Source organism: Bombina bombina, chromosome 7 (assembly GCF_027579735.1).
Source record: "Bombina bombina isolate aBomBom1 chromosome 7, aBomBom1.pri, whole genome shotgun sequence".
Taxonomy (NCBI): Eukaryota; Metazoa; Chordata; class Amphibia; order Anura; family Bombinatoridae; genus Bombina; species Bombina bombina.
The window spans coordinates 258,832,923-258,854,022 of record NC_069505.1 but is presented as its reverse complement, the minus strand read 5'-3'; the positions used below and the strand labels follow the sequence as shown (position 1 = coordinate 258,854,022).

Sequence of the window (21,100 nt, the reverse complement as noted above, 5' to 3'; positions counted from 1 at the left end):
ATGACAAACCTTGAGTCTTGTATGTGTTTCATTTATGTATATGACAAACCCTGAGTATTGTATGTGTTTCATTTATCTATATGACAAACCCTGAGTCCTGTATGTGTTTTATTTATCTATATGACAAACCCTGAGTCATGTATGTGTTTTATTTATCTATATGACAAACCCTGAGTCTTGTATGTGTTTTATTTATGTATATGACAAACCCTGAGTCCTGTATGTTTTATTTATAGATATGACAAACCTTGAGTCTTGTGTTTTGTGTATGTATATGAAAAACCCTGAGTCCTGTATGTGTTTTATTTATGTATATGACAAAACCCTGAGTCCTGTATGTGTTTTATTTATGTATATGACAAAACCCTGAGTCCTATATGTGATTTATTTATGTATATGACAAATCCCTGACTCCTGTGTGTGATTTATTTATGTATATGACAAAACCCTGAGTCCTATATGTGATTTATTTATCTATATGACAAAACCCTAAGTCCTGTATGTGATGTATTTATGTATATGACATATTCCTGAGTCCTATATGTGATTTATTTATCTATATGAAAAAACCCTGATTCCTTTATGTGATTTATTTATGTATATGACATATTCCTGAGTCCTATATGTGATTTATTTATCTATATGACAAAACCCTAAGTCCTGTATATGATGTATTTATGTATATGACAAAACCTTGAGTCCTATATGTGATTTATTTATCTATATGACAAAACCCTGAGTCCTGTATGTGATGTATTTATGTATATGACATATTCCTGAGCACTGTATGCGATTTATTTATGTATATGACAAATTCCTGAGTCCTGTATGTGATTTATTTATGTATATGACAAAACCCTGAGTCCTATATGTGATTTATTCATCTATATGACAAAATGCAGACAAACTACAGGTGCCCATGGTACCAAGAAGATGCCAAGAGGCTGCCCAGGGAGATACAACTGGTTGGGAGAATGGCTCTATTTGTGCCAAGTAACAGTCAGATAGAAGTCGGCTGGTCCTTAGTTAATTTATACTGGTGCCCACTGACAGGCCGAGTGGTGTCCAGTGAGACGTTACTCTCATACCCACCGAGAAACTGTACTAATGCCCAATGATAGGCGGACCTACTACCTACCAGGGCTTACTGGGAAGCCTGGGTGGCGCGAGGTGAGTGGTTATTTATAATTGTGCCAAGGTAAGGCCAGACTGCTGCCCAGTACCTATAGTGCCCTGTTAGAGGCCGGACTGGTGCCCAGTACTGCTAGTGCCCTGTAAGAAGCCAGACTGGTGCCCAGCACTGCTAGTGCCCTGTGAGAGGCCGTACTGATGCCCAGCACTGTTAGTGCCCTGTGAGAGGCCGGACTGGTGCCCAGCACTGCTAGTGCCCTGTGAGAGGCCGGACTGATGCCCAGCACTGCTAGTGCCCTGTGAGAAGCCAGACTTGTGCCCAGCACTGCTAGTGCCCTGTGAGAGGCCCGAATGGTGCCCAGCACTGCTAGTGCCCTATAAGAAGCCAGACTGGTGCCCAGCACTGCTAGTGCCCTGTGAGAGGCCGGACTGATGCCCAGCACTGCTAGTGCCCTGTGAGAAGCCAGACTGATGCCCAGCACTGCTAGTGCCCTGTGAGAGGCCGGACTGATGCCCAGCACTGCTAGTGCCCTGTGAGAAGCCAGACTGATGCCCAGCACTGCTAGTGCCCTGGGAGAGGCCGGACTGATGCCCAGCACTGCTAGTGCCCTGTGAGAAGCCAGACTGATGCCCAGCACTGCTAGTGCCTTGGGAGAGGCTGGACTGATGCCCAGCACTGCTAGTGCCCTGTGAGAAGCCAGACTGATGCCCAGCACTGCTAGTGCCCTGTGAGAAGCCAGACTGATGTCCAGCACTGCTAGTGCCCTGTGAGAAGCCAGACTGATGCCCAGCACTGCTAGTGCCATGTGAGAGGCCGGACTGATGCCCAGCACTGCTAGTGCCCTGTGAGAGGCCGGACTGATGCCCAGCACTGCTAGTGCCCTGTGAGAGGCCGGACTGATGCTCAGCACTGCTAGTGCCCTGTGAGAGGCCGGACTGATGCTCAGCACTGCTAGTGCCTTGTGAGAAACTGCCCTGTTACAGCTAATAATTAAGGCACCATCCCAGTCTGATTTACTGTCAGCGACTTGGAATTATCTATGTAATTGGATCCAGCTAATAAAGTCCATTAGAACCACTTGCAGCAGGCAGTGAATATCATACGGGGAACCTCTGGGAACACAGGGAAGGCACTGACATATATGTGTGTGACTGTGTCTGATAACAGTGCGTGTGACAGCAATGTGTGCATGTCCTGATGTGCCTATGTGAATAACCAGTGATGTATCTAAAGATATTGCACACAAGAATCCTTGCAGTGCAGTTATACGGTTAAATTCTACACTTTTGCCAAGTTCCATTGAGTATTCTGCCAAATCTGCCCTGGTCCTGTGTGAGGTGTCCCTGGACTGTAGAGTGACCAGATGTGACTGTCCCCTCCAGGACTGCAAATGCATAAAGGTGTTGTCCCTGTGTTCAGAGGGAAGACTGGCAGGAGGGTGAGCCTGGCACATTCACATGATGAAGTCGCTGTCATTTCACCGGATAACTTCCAGCAGGATGATGGGAGTGATGGACGCTGTCCTGTTTCAGATGGCTATAACCGCTAATTACATGTTGTGCCCCCCCTCTAATGCTGGGTCTGGGCATTTATTGTTTTACCTGGGACATCATTAATTCTGGGAAAAACGTATTAAAGGGCACAGGTGTGTACTGCAGCCCTCCGGTTAGTCAGCAACACGACCTGTCCCTGCAACACCCATGTTTCAAAGCTAGTTTATCAGCATGTCCATGTTTATTAGAAAACTTATTTTGCATTAGAGAAAAGAGAACAGTTAATTTATTTATGTATTTATTTATTGTGAGAAATGCAGTTGGGTTACACGACCCCTGGCATATAGACTAATAAACACACCAATAACACAAACAACTAGACAATCACACACATACAAAAAAATACACACAGACAAATTCATAAACTCGCACACACACATACAAACACGTATATATATATATATATATATATATATATATATATATATATATACACACACACACACACAATTATACATATAGTTACAGGCATACAAATGCTGATACATATTGATACAGGCATAGACACAGTTATACATATAGATACAGGCATACACAAACACATATATACACAATTATACATATAGATACAGGCATATGTATATATATATATATATACACACACACACTTATACATATAGATACAGGCATGCACACACGAATACACACACGTATGCATATAGATACAGGCATACACACACAGACACACAGACATATATATATATATATATATATATATATATATATATATATATGTATATAAATACACACACACACATAATTATACATATAGATACAGGCATACAAATACTGATACATATAGATACAGGCATATACACATATATACACACAGTTATACATATAGATACAGGCATACAAATACTGATACATATAGATAAAGGCATACACACATATATATACACACAGTTATACATATAGATACAGGCATACACACATATATACACACAGTTATACATATAGATATATGCATACACAAACACATATACACACAATTATACATATAGATGCAGGTATATATATATATATATATATATATATATATACACACACACACACTTATACATATAGATACAGGCATGCACACATATATACACACAGTTATACATATAGATACAGGCATGCACACACACATACACACATATATACACACAGTTATACATATAGATACAGGTGCTCACATATATACACACAATTATACATATAGATACAAGCATATACACACACATACATATATACACACAGTTATACATATAGATACAGGTGCTCACACATATACACACAATTATACATATAGATACAGGCATACACACACACATACACACATATATACACACAGTTATACATATAGATACAGGTGCTCACACATATACACACAATTATACATATAGATACAGGCATACACACACACACATACACACATATACACACAGTTATACATATAGATACAGGTGCTCACACACACACACACACATATATATATATATATATATATATATATATATATATATATATATATATATATATATATATATATACACACACACAATTATATATAGATATAGGTATACAAATACTTATACATATAGATACAGTCATGCACACATATATACACGCACTTATAAAACACACAGAAACACGTACACAAAAACACAGAAACATACACATCAGGTATATCATTGTCACTCTCAAAGCTATTAGTATCTATAATATTTGTTGATAAACTATTTTACTTCATCTGACACCAAATTATAATTTCTACAAACCAAAATTTTTATTTATTAAAAAAAGAAAGAAATATTATACAAATATATAAGGTATAAATATACAAAAGAACAAACATAATAACTTTATTTCTCTTACTTACATTCTTTGTCAATTCCCATTTGTTGAATTCTCTATGATATTATACGAAAATGAATGGAAATAATAATTTAAGCCTACTCTTTATATAGTACTAAACTGATATTTGTAATCTAGATATAAAAAGCTAAGTTATTGAGAGTTTATAGTACAAAAGATTAATAGAAATAAATATATTTACTATTAAAATAAATAAAAATATCTAACTTTCCGTCGTTGAGCACAAACTCCTGTAACTTTAAATGTATTTAATAAAATATTATTCTAATTAAAAAAAAGGAATTATTAGACACTGTGACACAATGTAATGAGCCAAGACGTCAAATGTAGTTTTTCTTGTTTAATTGGTTAATTAATTAATGATTGTTAAGTTTGTAAATGCAGCAACAAATGAAGCTGGGTGGCCGGTGCCTCGGTGCTATACAGGGGCACTGCCAGCTGCATACTCAGCGCCTCTCAGGGGGCATCTGCCATCAAATCACCCAGCAAACCTGTGTAACCAGCCGTGTGAGTGCCTGTGGCCCTGTGCTTATTAATGTGTAAATCAATTCGGTACAAACAGTGATCCATTGTTGTTAAATATGAATGATCATTTATAATTTGTTTAATAGAAATCTGTTTTATTCCAACCTTAAAGCCATCACCTTGCCCAGAAATACAAAATATAACCCAGAGCCCCAAGTTGTGATGTTTAATTGTAATAAATAGATATACAACTGATTTTATTCTGTTACTTTTTATTTTGCCCATAACCTGATATTTTATAACAAGAACAAAAAAACAATAACCATTAAAAAGAAAATATTTAATACACACATGATTGTTTAATAAATATTATCGTTTAACTTAAATACAGGCACCAGACTTTTATGTTTATCAATAATTTTAATAACTAAAAATAAATCAGATAAATGTTTGTAAATAAAACACAAAGTTTAAATTGACTTAGTCACGCGGTAAATCCGATAGTGGATACAATAATCTGTTGCCACTGAATGAGTGTGTGAATTTATATACTGTATGGTCTGAATATATATAATGTAACAAATACACATGATATATTGTATCTCTCTAGCTATCCTTATAATTTACCACATTAATATTTAAATAAATTAGCAACCGTATTAATAACAACATATTAATAAAATATCAATAATTATAATAATAATAATATTAATAGTAATAATAGTAGTAATAATAGTGATGCTAATAATAATAATAATAATAATAGTGATAATAATAATAATAATAATAATAATAATAATAATAATAATAATTAAATCAGAGGTGCCATTTCAGTTAGCACTAATTGTTTGTGACTCTATTTCTTGTGACAAAGTGACAGAGAGAGATGAAAGCGAATGATTAAGATGTGCGGGTAGATAGGCAGACAGTAATTTAGCTCTCTGTGATATAAGTTATATGAATTAGATCTGAAGAGCTAACTCAGTCATCTGTGGGAATTTGCGGAGAGTTTGTAACAAAGAGTTTTGGGCTAAATAATTATCTCCCATACAGGACATTACCCAGAAGCCCCCCGGGTTTACATGGAGCATATATCCTGATAAAGACTGTATGGGACACTAACTAGTTTGGTTAATCTCTGATCCCTGTAATTACATCAATGCTCTGTATCGGGTTTTATGCTGGGGCAAACATTCTGCTATGTCTGTAGCAGGTTGTGAGCTAGAGCCATCCCAGCCCTGGGAATAGTCATAGCTTCAGCTCCAATGTCCTCTACATTAGTCATAATCAACCACATTCTCCTCATAAGAGCCTCTACTATAGCACTGTCTCAACTAGCCTCCCTCAGTACAGCACTCTCTTTCCCAGTCTCCCCAGTACAGCACTCACTCCATCAGCCTACCCCAGTACAATACTCTCTCTCCTAGACTCCCCCAGTACAGCACTCACTCCATCAGCTTACCCGAGTACAATACTTTCCCAGTCTCCCCCAGTTCAGCACTCACTCCATCAGCCTACCCCAGTACAATACTCTCTCTCCTAGACTCCCCCAGTACAGCACTCACTCCATCAGCCTACCCCAGTACAATACTCTCTCTCCTAGACTCCCCCAGTACAGCACTCACTCCATCAGCCTACCCCAGTACAATACTCTCTCTCCTAGACTCCCCCAGTACAGCACTCACTCCATCAGCCTACCCCAGTACAATACTCTCTCTCCTAGACTCCCCCAGTACAGCACTCACTCCATCAGTTTACCCGAGTACAATACTATCTCTCCCAGTCTCCCCCAGTTCAGCACTCACTCCATCAGTCTACCCCAGTACAACATTTTCTTTACCAGCCTCCCCCAGTACATCACTCTCCATTATCCTCCCCAGTACAGCACTCTCTACATTAGACTCTCACTTTCGCCTTCTCTTCATAGCCTTTATCAGTGTTTCGCCCACGTCCTCGCCAGTAGCCTCCTAAACTAGGAACCTCTCCCTCTTTCTGTTAGGTAAATTTACTCACCCGCGCGGTGCCCTTTTTATCTTGGCACCTGGAGCTCCGCACTTATAGAGGTACCGAGTGATTCCAGCAGTGACCGGTATGATGTTCACACACATAAATGGATATCCAGGTATAAAACAACCCCAAGTCTCACTGATCTAAACTTCTAACACTCTCCCAAATCATCTCACTCAACACCCCTTATATAAATATCTTCCTTACGCCCCACGCTGCAAAGGGCACCCCTCTTCTGCCTGTCTGCCCACGGCAACTCTCCCAGAGTTTATCCCCACGGAGTCTCCTCTGCCCTCATGTCTCCCCCTTCACCCCATGCGGACCCCTCACGCCCTCTAGCCTGTCCCCCTAAGGTTCCCCCCCACACACTATAACCCTCTCACGCCTCTCCTGACCAGCAGACCCCCACTCCCTAGCAATTCTCTGCCCACCCCCATGAGACCTCCAGCCTGCCCCAGTGCTGCCCAGGTACAGCCACAATCCCAGAGGGCAGAGGGAGAAGAGCTGTACTCACCTGGCTACAGTGTGCGGAGCTCTGGCTGTACTCACCCGGCTACAGTGTGCGGAGCTCTGGCTGTACTCACCCGGCTACAGTGTGCGGAGCTCTGGCTGTACTCACCCGGCTACAGTGTGCGGAGCTCTGGCTGTACTCACCCGGCTACAATCAGCACAGTGTGCGGAGCTCTGGCTGTACTCACCCGGCTACAATCAGCACAGTGTGCGGAGCTCTGGCTGTACTCACCCGGCTACAATCAGCACAGTGTGCGGAGCTCTGGCTGTACTCACCCGGCTACAAGCAGCACAGTGTGCGGAGCTCTGGCTGTACTCACCCGGCTACAAGCAGCACAGTGTGCGGAGCTCTGGCTGTACTCACCCGGCTACAAGCAGCACAGTGTGCGGAGCTCTGGCTGTACTCACCCGGCTACAATCAGCACAGTGTGCGGAGCTCTGGCTGTACTCACCCGGCTACAATCAGCACAGTGTGCGGAGCTCTAGCTGTACTCACCCGGCTACAAGCAGCACAGTGTGCGGAGCTCTGGCTGTACTCACCCGGCTACAAGCAGCACAGTGTGCGGAGCTCTGGCTGTACTCACCCGGCTACAAGCAGCACAGTGTCCGGGTCCCCCCCCCCTTCCCTCTCCCTCTGTCTGCTACACACATTTCCTCCCTGGGGTTAACCCCTCCGGTGCCCGCTGTACAACTAGTGCATCCTGATAATAAATACAGCAACTTTTCTTTTTGTAACTCAGCTTTTTATTGCAGTTTTGTTCATCTGAATCTAATCACAATAAATGATCAGCTTGTGCACAGTTACGCATAAGGCAAAACCAGACTTTCTGTGCGCACTAGGGAATAATATATTAATAGGGACACTCGCAGCTCAATGGTCTATGGCAGTGATTTTTAACCTTTTTTTTTGCCGTGGCACACTTTTTTACATTAAAAAATCCTGTGGCACAGCACCATCCCAAAATTTAAAAAAAAATCACACATTGTAGCCTAATACAGCATATATATATATATACACATACACACAAACACACACATACTGTATGTATTGTGCTGTTATGCTATGCCTCCTACAAACTACCCCTGCACTGGGAGTAAAAAACAAGCAAAGTTTAAAAAATGTCACACTGTTGTCAGTCTGCCATGGCACAACTGAGGATCTCTCACGGCACACTAGTGTGCCACGGCAGACTGGTTGAAAAGCACTGGTCTATGGGGCTTTTATATAATATATTATTTATCTATGGTTTATGGCTGATATTTTGTTGTCCAGAGGTTCCTGAGCTACAAACAGTACAAATGACAGCAGCAGCTGGACCAGTAAGGAGGTCGCCCCAAGGGAACAGGAAGGTCCCCTCTACTTGCTGAGCTATAGGGCGATGAAGTATTTAGCAAAAAGAAAAGTGAGTTTCCTTAGGCAGCTGACGTCACAGGCCCAGGCGTCTAGGTGGCTGCTGGTTGGCAAACTGGAGAGACAGCATTAGAAGCAGCCTCCATTACTTAATTACCAACTTCACCCTAAACCCTCCTCCCTCATCTGCTTATGCAACAAGAACCAAACCCCCACAGCCCTGACCCTCCTGCAGCCCCTGACCCTTTATCCCCTGTCCTGTAACCTGATGACGCCTTCCCTTTATTTACCCCTTTGTCATACCTTCTTTACAGTAACATTACCCCAGTGTCATACCCTCTTTACAGTAACATTACCCCTCTGTCATACCCTCTTTACAGTAACAATACCCCAGTGGTATACCCTCTTTACAGTAACATTACCCCAGTGTCATACCCTCTTTACAGTAACATTACCCCTCTCTCATACCCTCTTTACAGTAACATTACCCCAGTGTCATACCCTCTTTACAGTAACATTACCCCTCTGTCATACCCTCTTTACAGTAACATTACCCTTCTGTCATACCCTCTTTACAGTAACATTACCCCAGTGTCATACCCTCTTTACAGTAACATTACCCCAGTCTCATACCCTCTTTACAGTAACATTACCCTTCTGTCATACCCTCTTTACAGTAACATTACCCCAGTGTCATACCCTGTTTACAGTAACATTACCCCAGTGTCATACCCTGTTTACAATAACATTTCCCCTGTGTCATACCCTCTTTACAGTAATATTACCCCATTGTCATACCCTGTTTATAATAACATTTCCCCTGTGTCATACCCTCTTTACAGTAACATTACCCCAGTGTCATAACCTCTTTACAGTAACATTACCCCATTGTCATACCCTGTTTACAGTAACATTACCCCAGTGTCATACCCTGTTTACAGTAACATTACCCCTGTGTCATACCCTTTATACAGTAACATTACCCCTCTTTCATACCCTTTATACATTAACATTACCCCAGTGGCATACCCTCTTTACAGTAACATTACCACTCTGTCATACCCTTTATACAGTAACACAACCCCTATGTCATACCCTCTTTACAGTAACATTACTCCTGTGTCATACCCTCTGTACAGTAACATTACCCCTCTGTCATACCCTGTTTACAGTAACACAACCCCTGTGTCATACCCTCTTTACAGTAACATTACTCATGTGTCATACCCTCTTTACAGTAACATTACCCCAGTGTCATACCCTCTTTACAGTAACATTACCCCAGTGTCATAAGCTGTTTACAGTAATATTACCACTGTGTCATATCCTTTTTACAGTAACATTACCCCAGTGTCATAAGCTTTTTACAGTAACATTACCCCTGTGTCATACCCTCTTTACAGTAACATTACCCCAGTGTCAAATCCTGTTTACAGTAACATTACCCCAGTGTCATACCCTCTTTAAAGTAACATTACCCCTGTGTCATACCCTCTTTACAGTAACATAACCCCAGTGTCATACCCTGCTTACAGTAACATTACCCCTGTGTCATATCCTCTTTACAGTAACATTACCTCATTGTCATACCCTCTTTACAGTAACATTACCCCTGTGTCATACCCTTTATACAGTAACATTACCCCTCTGTCATACCCTTTATACAGTAACATTACCCCTGTGTCATATCCTCTTTACAGTAACATTACCCCTGTGTCATACCCTCTTTACAGTAACATTACCCCAGTGTCATACCCCATTTACAGTAACATTACCCCTGTGTCATACCCTCTTTACAGTAACATTACCCCTGTATCATACCCTCTTTACAGTAACATTACCCCTGTGTCATACCCTCTTTACAGTAACATAACCCCAGTGTCATACCCTGCTTACAGTAACATTACCACTGTGTCATACTCTCTTTACAGTAACATTACCCCAGTGTCATACCCCGTTTACAGTAACATTACCCCTGTGTCATATCCTCTTTACAGTAACATTACCCCTCTGTCATACCCTTTATACAGTAACATTACCCCTCTGTCATACCCTTTATACAGTAACATTACCCCTGTGTCATACCCTCTTTACAGTAACATTACCCCTGTGTCATACCCTCTTTACAGTAACATTACCCCTGTGTCATACCCTCTTTACAGTAACATTACCCCTGTGTCATACCCTCTTTACAGTAATATGACCCCTACTCTGCTTATTAGACCACTAAACACCTGGGTATATCCCCCCCCCCCCTGACGCCAAGACCTTGCCCTGAGTATAAGCCCCTGTCGCCCTCACATAGCTTGTTCATCTGGTTGTGCTGTCACTTCAATCACATTATTCATTTACCCAACAAACAACCCAATAACAACAATAAACAATTTGCATGAACTATTTGGGCGCCTGCACAGTCTGAACCCTTCGGCCCATAGTATTTGTTTGTTTTTGCACAAGCTGAGCTCAGACAGACTTATCAAGCAGCCATAAGGGCTCTTTATATTTATCTATAATAATGTAACAATTTATTAAAGAACTTGTATTCGTAAATGATTGCTACCTATCTATGTATGTACTTTATCTATCTATTTATGTACGTATCATCTATCTTTCTATCTATGTAATTATCTCTATCTATCATCTTTCTATCATCTATCTATCTATCCATCTATCTATTTATGTACGTATCATCTATCTTTCTATGTACTTATCTCTATATTTCTATCTATCTATCTATCTATATCTATTGTCTATCTATTATCTATCTATTATCTATCTATCTGTCCGTCCGTCTGTCTATCATCTATCTATCTATCTATCCATCATCTATCTATCTATCTATCTATCTATCCATTTATCTATCTATCCATCTATCTATCTATCTATCAATCTATCTATCTATCTATCTATCTATCTATCTATTATCTATCTATCTATTATCTATCTATCTATTATCTATCTGTCCGTCTGTCTATCATCTATCTATCTATCTAGCTATATGTCTGTTTATCTATCTATCTATCATCTATCTATCTGTCTGTCTATCTATCTATCTATCTACACTCGATAGCCGAACTGATTTTATTTCTATATTGTAATTAAATTCCGACTGCTTAAACTGCACAAGGAGGATTTTGTAACATTATTTTACATTTGTAATAGTCTCTAAGATATTTATTTCTATCGAAATTAGCAACATATATTTTACTCATCAGATTATCATTTAATTAATAAATTAATTAATGTTCCTTTTCGTATAAAAAGAAAAAAAAAGGAAAAAGTCGTGCTAAAAAATAACACATAAATTAAAATTGATGTGAAATTAATTTAGTTAAAATGATTAGATAGATTGATGGGAAGATTAGAATTAGATAGATAGATAGATAGATAGATAAACAGACAGACAGATAGATAGAAAGACAGATAGATAGATAGATAGATAGATAGATAGATGATAGATAGATATCGACAGTAGAAACATGGACATGTTGGTAGAGAATAATTAATACCATCATATGTTTTATGTAAACGGCGTTTTGCCTTTTCTGTAAGATATATAGTAAGTTATGGGGGGAATTATAATTATTTCAGCTAATTAATAATGCAAATGAAGCTGTAGTTTGTTATGAGTTTCTTTTCTGGGTGATGTGATCATGTGTAAAGGGATATATATATAGAGAGAGAGAGATAGATAGATAGATAGATAGATAGATAGATAGATGTTACCATATTATATGTGTATGACTTTTTTTATAGCTGTGTGTTTACATTGGGCTTAAATAATTGCACAGTAATGTGTATTGTTTCATACAGAGTATATCAAAGCAATAAACATTTGAGCATGTAAATCAAGCAGCAGACAATCCCTCCCATTAAGTGGACTTTGCTAATGAACCCCCCTCCCTCCCCCTACAGTGGGCTCTTTAGATGTTTGGAGTAAATTAGGGGAATGTGGACTTTCAGGGGAGTGACCAATGAGAGCTCATGGCTGGCTGCTGGGGGCCTGTGATTGGCTGGCTGGGGGTTATTAGCTGTGTTCATGTCTAGTGATGTGAGTCCAGCTGGCGCCAGGGCTGACATAGGATGCTTTGGGGATGGTACAGAGGAGGCCAGAATCAGTGAGGCTGCCATCTGAGTAACAGCCTCTCTCCCTCCCCAACTCTGTGCCCAGGAGCTCACTGTACAGTCTCATCTCTGGCTTCTGGCTGGCAGGATCAGCTGTAAGTATCTAGCAATGGATTTATACAACTTCTATCATGCTTTGTTCTAGGGGACAGGGTGCCCACTGTAAGTAGCTTTAATACTCACTCTAGCTTGTGTTTATATAAAGCAGGTACAGTAAGTGGCATTAATACTCACTCTAGCTTGTGTTTATATAAAGCAGGTACTGTAAGTGGCATTATTACTCACTCTAGCTTGTGTTTATATAAAGCAGGTACAGTAAGTGGCATTAATAATCTAGCTTGTGTTTATATAAAGCAGGTACTGTAAGTGGCATTAATACTCACTCTAGCTTGTGTTTATACAAAGCAGGTACTGTAAGTGGCATTAATACTCACTCTAGCTTGTGTTTATATAAAGCAGGTACTGTAAGTGGCATTAATAATCTAGCTTGTGTTTATATAAAGCAGGTACTGTAAGTGGCATTAATACTCACTCTAGCTTGTGTTTATACAAAGCAGGTACTGTAAGTGGCATTAATACTCACTCTAGCTTGTGTTTATACAAAGCAGGTACTGTAAGTGGCATTAATACTCACTCTAGCTTGTGTTTATATAAAGCAGGTACTGTAAGTGGCATTAATACTCACTCTAGCTTGGCTTTATATAAAGCAGGTACTGTAAGTGGCATTAAAACTCTATAGCCTGGGTTTATATAAGGCAGGTACTGTGTATACATTGTATAGACTGAGGTTGGGTGATATTGTATCAGCAGTCTGTAGATGAGACACATAAGTTACTGGCTAAGTTTAATCAGTCTTCTGTGATCTTGGGGCTGGGACTTTGCTTCACTGCGCAGTAAGAGGAATCAGACAAGCTGGTGTTTGTGTAACTCATTCAAATCATTTCATGTGAAGAGCTTTGGGGAACTGGTGGCTTTGGGGCTAAAAAAAGTGACCGCTTGTGAATTGTGCCCACTACAGGTGCTGCTGGACCCGGTATCAGAACCTGAGGACAGAACATTTTCTCGCACAATCGGTCTGAACCAAGAACAAGGAGGATTTTGTGATATTTGGTGAAATAAGAAAGAATTTGATGATGGAAGTGGCCACTGACCAGCCCCGCTGGATGGCACATCATGCTGTGCTGAATGGTCAGCACCCAGATAGCCACCATCCCGGGCTGGCACATAACTACATGGAGCCTGCCCAGCTTCTGCCCCCAGATGAGGTTGATGTATTCTTTAACCATTTGGATTCTCAGGGTAACCCTTATTACCCCAACTCTGCCCATGCCAGGGCAAGGGTATCCTACAGTCAGGCTCACGGTAAGTCAGTGCCAGCTGTGCCACACTGTGCCCAGAGTATGTTCCTTTGTGTGATTGTCTGTATTTCCATTTGTGTTGCTTTATGTGTTAGGGAATTTTTTGTGACTTTATTATTTCTCATTGTGTGTCACATCTCTAAACTATTTGATGACAAGCTTCCTTGAGACCGGTGTCAATAATAGTTAACCCCTAGAGTGCCAGTTACTGGATTAGATCAGGAGGCCCGTACCCGGAAGAGTGAGACCATTCTGAGTTACAAAACAATTTTACCCAAATAGATCATACGTTGCAAAAGGCTAAAATCCAACCTGGTTCTCACAATAAGGAAATAACAATTTGGGGCTCACAGAGAACAGGATAAAAACGATAGATAGTCTGGTGCAGTTTTGTTCTGTCAGGGTGTCAGTTCCCTGTAAGCGTATCTGTGTCTGCTTCTCTATCAGGTCACTTTTACAATATCATTTCCCTCACTTATTGGTCCTTATCTGAAGTTATTGGCTGTGCCTGCTATAGCTGTACCATGTGCTTGTGCCCAGATTGTTGCCCCCGGTGCCTGTAATGTGTATGGTGCTGGCTTTCTATCTGACGATGTCTGACTGCTGATGTGATCAGAAAATTCAGGGATGTTTTTTTAGTAGATAAGGGGAAAGTAGTTCCTAATTTTTCACTATGCAGCTTAAATCCTGTTATCCCTATAAATATATTATTAATATTATTGTTATAATTATTGTTATTATTAAAATAATGAACACAATCGTTAGCTTTCGTGCCCAATAATTCTGCCACATCAGTGCAGTATGTGTATGATTCTATATACTATATAATTTCCCTTGGTTTATTCTCCTAAATATTTATGATCCCTCAAGTTGCCTTTTTTGCCCCATATTGTTTAGGTTTCTTCCCAGAAGTTTTCTGTGTTCTTTATCCTGAAGTTGTCTTTGTGTCCTTCCCATTATGTGCCCTCTATACTGAGAAACTGTCTTGCCCACAGCTCGCCTGACCAGCTCCCAGATGTGCCGGCCTCACCTGTTGCACAGCCCTGGTCTTCCATGGCTGGAGAGTGGCAAATCTGCCCTGACGGCTGCCCACCACCACAACCCATGGACTGTTAGCCCCTTTGCCAAGGGCCCATTGCACCCCGCAGGAGGCTCATTATATCCCAGTGGGGGATCATCTGGGGGTCCGACCTCCTCACACTCCAGTCCTCACCTCTTCAGTTTCCCACCAACTCCTCCAAAGGATGTGTCCCCGGACCCTGGAAGCGCAGCATCTCCCCCCTCCAGAGCAGAAGACAAGGAGAGCATCAAATACCAAGTGGCCCTGTCTGAGAGCATGAAGATGGAGGGGGGCAGCCCCCTGAGGAGCAGCCTAGGACATATGGGGGGGCAACCATCTACTCATCACCCTATTCCCACCTATCCCTCCTATGTGCCGGCACCTCATGACTATGGCAGTGGCCTCTTCCACCCCGGGAGCCTCTTGGGAGGACCAGCTTCAAGTTTCACCCCCAAACAAAGGAGCAAGAGCAGGTCCTGCTCAGGTGAGGAACAAATTCCCTATTAATTACCTTCTATAAAACACTGGGTCTGGCTTTATTATGTTGTACAAAACTCACATAACCAATATGGCTCTAATTCTCAGTTTGGGGCACTGGTCCTATCATAACCACATAGAGTCTGGGTGGGTGCATTGGGCCCCGGGACATAGAGCACACAACACAAATATAATTTACTTGTTTGGTTGGCAGGAAACATGCATCAGATTTAGCTGTATATTATAGGTGGGCCAGAAACCCCCCAGGGTACATTTGATTCATTACAGAATATGACATCACTAATATAAGGTATCTGGGTGGGTTTGTGCAGCTGGAGGCCTAAATAATAGAATAAATGTGACACCACTAATAAATACTGTACCTGGTGGGCAGGAAGCCGGATTATACAAATTCTATATAACATTCTGTCTGAGAAATGAAACAAATAAAGCTGTTTTCTCATTTATTATTAGCAAATGTTTACCATTTCAATATGTTATTTCAATAATTTAAAAAACTGCTGAAAAACTCCAGTCCGGCTCCTTTCAGTGGGTAAAACAAACGGGGTCTTTATTAGAAAAATTAAAAGATAATAACACTATAGCACAGCGGGTGAGCAAACAATAATTTATCTTATAGTAGTTAACAGTAATAAAATAAGTATAAAGAGCTGTTAGAATACAATTGTTACAATAAACTTCTTTTATACATTTTGTTAAAACATTATTTGAATAACAAAAAATATATAACAATATATAAAACCTTAACAAAATTGTAAATATATATATATATGTGTGTGCTTTTAAGAACAATACAAAAATGTCTTTAAAAAATGCGTTTTGTTTACTGAAAGATTAATAATTATTCGTAAAATACATGGAAAGGGGAGGCTGTATAATTATAGACCATAAACAGCTTTAGTATATTTTATATAAAGTATAACTAATAAAATGCTGCAAATAATATTTTAAATTAAAATGTTTTCTTCAAGTAGATATATTTTAAAATGCTAATTGATAACTCTCAATTACTATATAATATGTATATCTGTGTGTGTGTATATATATAAATATTTATACACACACATAAATTAAATAAGATAATTAATTAGTTACTATATAATGTGTGTGTGTGTGTGTGTGTGTGTATATATATATATATATACATATATATATACATATATATATATACACACACACACCTAAATTAGATAAGCTAATTAATTACTATATAATATGTATATATATATATATATACACACACACCTAAATTAAATAAGTTAATTAGTTAATTACTATATAATATGTATGTATATATATATATATATATATCTATATATATATATATATATATATATATATATATATATATATATATATACACACACATCTAAATTAAATAAGATAATTAGTTAATTACTGTGAAAACTATTTAACACTCTGTTTATAATCTGAACACAGGGTGAACATGTAAACAGTCTATAAAAAGTATAACATTATATTTAAAAAAAATATCGTTTATTTTTATTATTTTCCAAGTCAGGTTATTTATAACAAAATTATGTTTTAAATAATAATGGTTTCATTTTTTTATTATTAAGGAGCCCTAGTTTTATACACTGCTCAGAGGTATTTGCAACATTTAGTGGAATAATAAACAGTGAATTCTGATTAAATATATTAAGCATCTGTTCTTAAAGTGCTGAAAACTAAAAATATCTCAAGAACAGCAGATTGTTTTTGCAGTAAATGGCAAACTCAGGATACCATGACTTGATGTTTCCTGCCTGGAATAGGAGTTTAGTGCAATATCTTTATTGTTTATTTTGGGATTACAAAACTTGCACTATATATTGTGTGAAATACAGATTATTATCAGATAATTCAAGACAAATGATAGTCAATTTGAAAATCCTGCCAAGTGCCTTAGTGTAAGTTGCACGTTTATGAAAACCACAAACTATCTTCACATATCTAACCACAGATATTTAGTTGCTTCACTGTTTCAAATGAAAGCAAATAATATTTTACCTTTAAAATGCAGAACTTTACAGGTATTAGGTACGGAATCATTGATAAACTATATATCTATATCTTTCGATTTATCTAACTATATATATATTTTGATATTTATTTATTTATATATATATATATTAGTAAAATCAACTGATCCAAAACATATTCAATTGTTTATAGATAACATTCTAGATTATATAGATTATAAAAATTAAAAACAAAAACAAAGCCATTTTCCTACTTCCAATCAATAGTGAAACTAAATGAAAACCAACTGATTTCTGTTACATGAAAGTAAAAAATGAGTATATTTAGCTGATGTTTCTTTTTGTTATTTAATATTTCCCTGGAATGTATCAAGATATAGAATGTTACAGAAATATTAGAAAAACAATTAATAAGTGAAACTGAGACAATAAAATCTGTTTTATTAATATCCTGTGCACATAAAACAATAGGTTATTTGTTGTACAGGGGGCACCATTAATTATTATTTTTCCTTATTTATATTATGTGTGGGGGGCGGCATTAATATTACATTGTTTATTAAATAATAATCTTTGCTGTTCTGGGATTTGCTTTTTCTTGTCTGGAGGACATTGCACAAATATTGTGAATTTGTTTTTAAAGAAAGAAATCCGGTCTCTTCGTGTTTCCATTTAGAAGGGAGAGAGTGTGTGAACTGCGGGGCCACGGCCACCCCACTGTGGCGGAGGGACGGGACCGGCCACTATCTGTGTAATGCCTGTGGGCTCTACCACAAAATGAACGGTCAGAACCGACCTCTCATTAAGCCCAAGCGGAGACTGGTAGGTACCGCGGGGGTGGATCTATGGCAGAGCACTGAAATGGGAGGGAAGCTATAAGGTGTGGGTGCATTCTGGGTTTGAGAGCTTGCAATCTATAGGTTCTTAATCATGAGGGTTTGTGATAAGGAAATGCTTATTAGCTGTTACAATTCAGAGATATCAATTAACTAATTACAATGCGAGTTCTGGTGCCATTGCTTACTGATAATAGTGTTTGGGTAAATAGTTATTAATAGATATCTATTCAGTGCTACATATAATTATAATTATTGAGTTCACACAAGTGAGGTGCATCATATCTGTATGTAAAAATAATTCACATAAAATGAGGTGCACAAAGAATTACCCCTATATTAGATGAATACAGCTGTGCAGCTACAATGATGCATTAGACTGATGTAATGTAGGTTGACCCTGCTCATATAGAGTCATCCACTAAATGTTAGTGTTATAGACTTATCCTGCACGTATTTATATAATGACCCTGCCTGCACATATATAGTGTCCTACAGTACATCCGATGCTATAGCATGACCTGTATATATATATATAATTTTATATATATATATATATATATATATATATATATATATATATATATATATATATATATATATATATATATATATATATATAACTATCCTGCACATATATAGTGTCCTACAGTACATCCAATGCTATAGCTGACCTGCACATATATTTATATATAATTATCCTACACATATAGGGTGTCCTACAGTACATCTGATGAAATAGTCTGATCCGCACACATTTATATAATGATCCTGCATCTATAGTGTGTTCTATAGTTCATTTGATGATATAGTGTGACCTTCACATATTTATATAATTATCCTGCACATTTAGTGTGTCCTACAGTTCTCTGAAAATATAGTGTGACCTGCAAATATTTATATAATGACCCTGCACATATAGTGTGTCCTAAAGTACTTCTAATTATATAGTGTGACCCGCACATATTTATATAATTATCCTGCACATATAGTGTGTCCTACAGTACTATCTGATTAAATAGTCTGACCTGCACATATAGTGTGTCCTACAGTACTATCTGATTAAATAGTCTGACCTGCACATATAGTGTGTCCTACAGTACTATCTGATTAAATAGTCTGACCTGCACATATAGTGTGTCCTACAGTACTATCTGATTAAATAGTCTGACCTGCACATATAGTGTGTCCTACAGTACTATCTGATTAAATAGTCTGACCTGCACATATAGTGTGTCCTACAGTACTATCTGATTAAATAGTCCGAGCTGCACATATAGTGTGTCCTACAGTACTATCTGATTAAATAGTCTGACCTGCACATATAGTGTGTCCTACAGTACTATCTGATTAAATAGTCTGACCTGCACATATAGTGTGTCCTACAGTACTATCTGATTAAATAGTCTGACCTGCACATATAGTGTGTCCTACAGTACTATCTGATTAAATAGTCTGACCTGCACACATAGTGTGTCCTACAGTACTATCTGATTAAATAGTCTGACCTGCACATATAGTGTGTCCTACAGTACTATCTGATTAAATAGTCTGACCTGCACATATAGTGTGTCCTATAGTACTATCTGATTAAATAGTCTGACCTGCACATATAGTGTGTCCTACAGTACTATCTGATTAAATAGTCTGACCTGCACACATAGTGTGTCCTACAGTACTATCTGATTAAATAGTCTGACCTGCACATATAGTGTGTCCTACAGTACTATCTGATTAAATAGTCTGACCTGCACATATAGTGTGTCCTACAGTACTATCTGATTAAATAGTCTGACCTGCACATATAGTGTGTCCTACAGTACTATCTGATTAAATAGTCTGACCTGCACATATAGTGTGTCCTACAGTACTATCTGATTAAATAGTCTGAGCTGCACATATAGTGTGTCCTACAGTACTATCTGATTAAATAGTCTGACCTGCACATATAGTGTGTCCTACAGTACTATCTGATTAAATAGTCCGAGCTGCACATATAGTGTGTCCTACAGTACTATCTGATTAAATAGTCTGACCTGCACACATAGTGTGTCCTACAGTACTATCTGATTAAATAGTCTGACCTGCACACATAGTGTGTCCTACAGTACTATCTGATTAAATAGTCTGACCTGCACATATAGTGTGTCCTACAGTACTATCTGATTAAATAGTCTGACCTGCACATATAGTGTGTCCTACATTACATCTGATTAAATAGTCTGAGCTGCACATATAGTGTGTCCTACAGTACTATCTGATTAAATAGTCTGACCTGCACATATAGTGTGTCCTACAGTACTATCTGATTAAATAGTCTGACCTGCACATATAGTGTGTCCTACATTACATCTGATTAAATA

General features: G+C 38.6%; 1 protein-coding gene across 3 annotated transcripts in view; it reads left to right on the top strand.

Moving 5' to 3' along the window:
• Positions 1–21,100, top strand: part of GATA2 (GATA binding protein 2) — a 32,723-nt gene that overhangs the window by 5,524 nt on the left and 6,099 nt on the right. The window contains exons 1-4 of one of the 3 annotated variants that reach the window (XM_053720716.1): positions 12,964–13,098; positions 14,022–14,365; positions 15,357–15,905; positions 18,545–18,723. In XM_053720716.1, coding sequence (XP_053576691.1) covers positions 14,134–14,365; positions 15,357–15,905; positions 18,545–18,723 — 960 coding nt within the window. In that variant the 5' untranslated portion in view covers positions 12,964–13,098; positions 14,022–14,133. Of the gene's footprint in view, positions 1–12,963; positions 13,099–14,021; positions 14,366–15,356; positions 15,906–18,544; positions 18,724–21,100 lie in introns of those variants that run through there. The other 2 variants (XM_053720717.1, XM_053720715.1) reach the window with 2 other exon arrangements.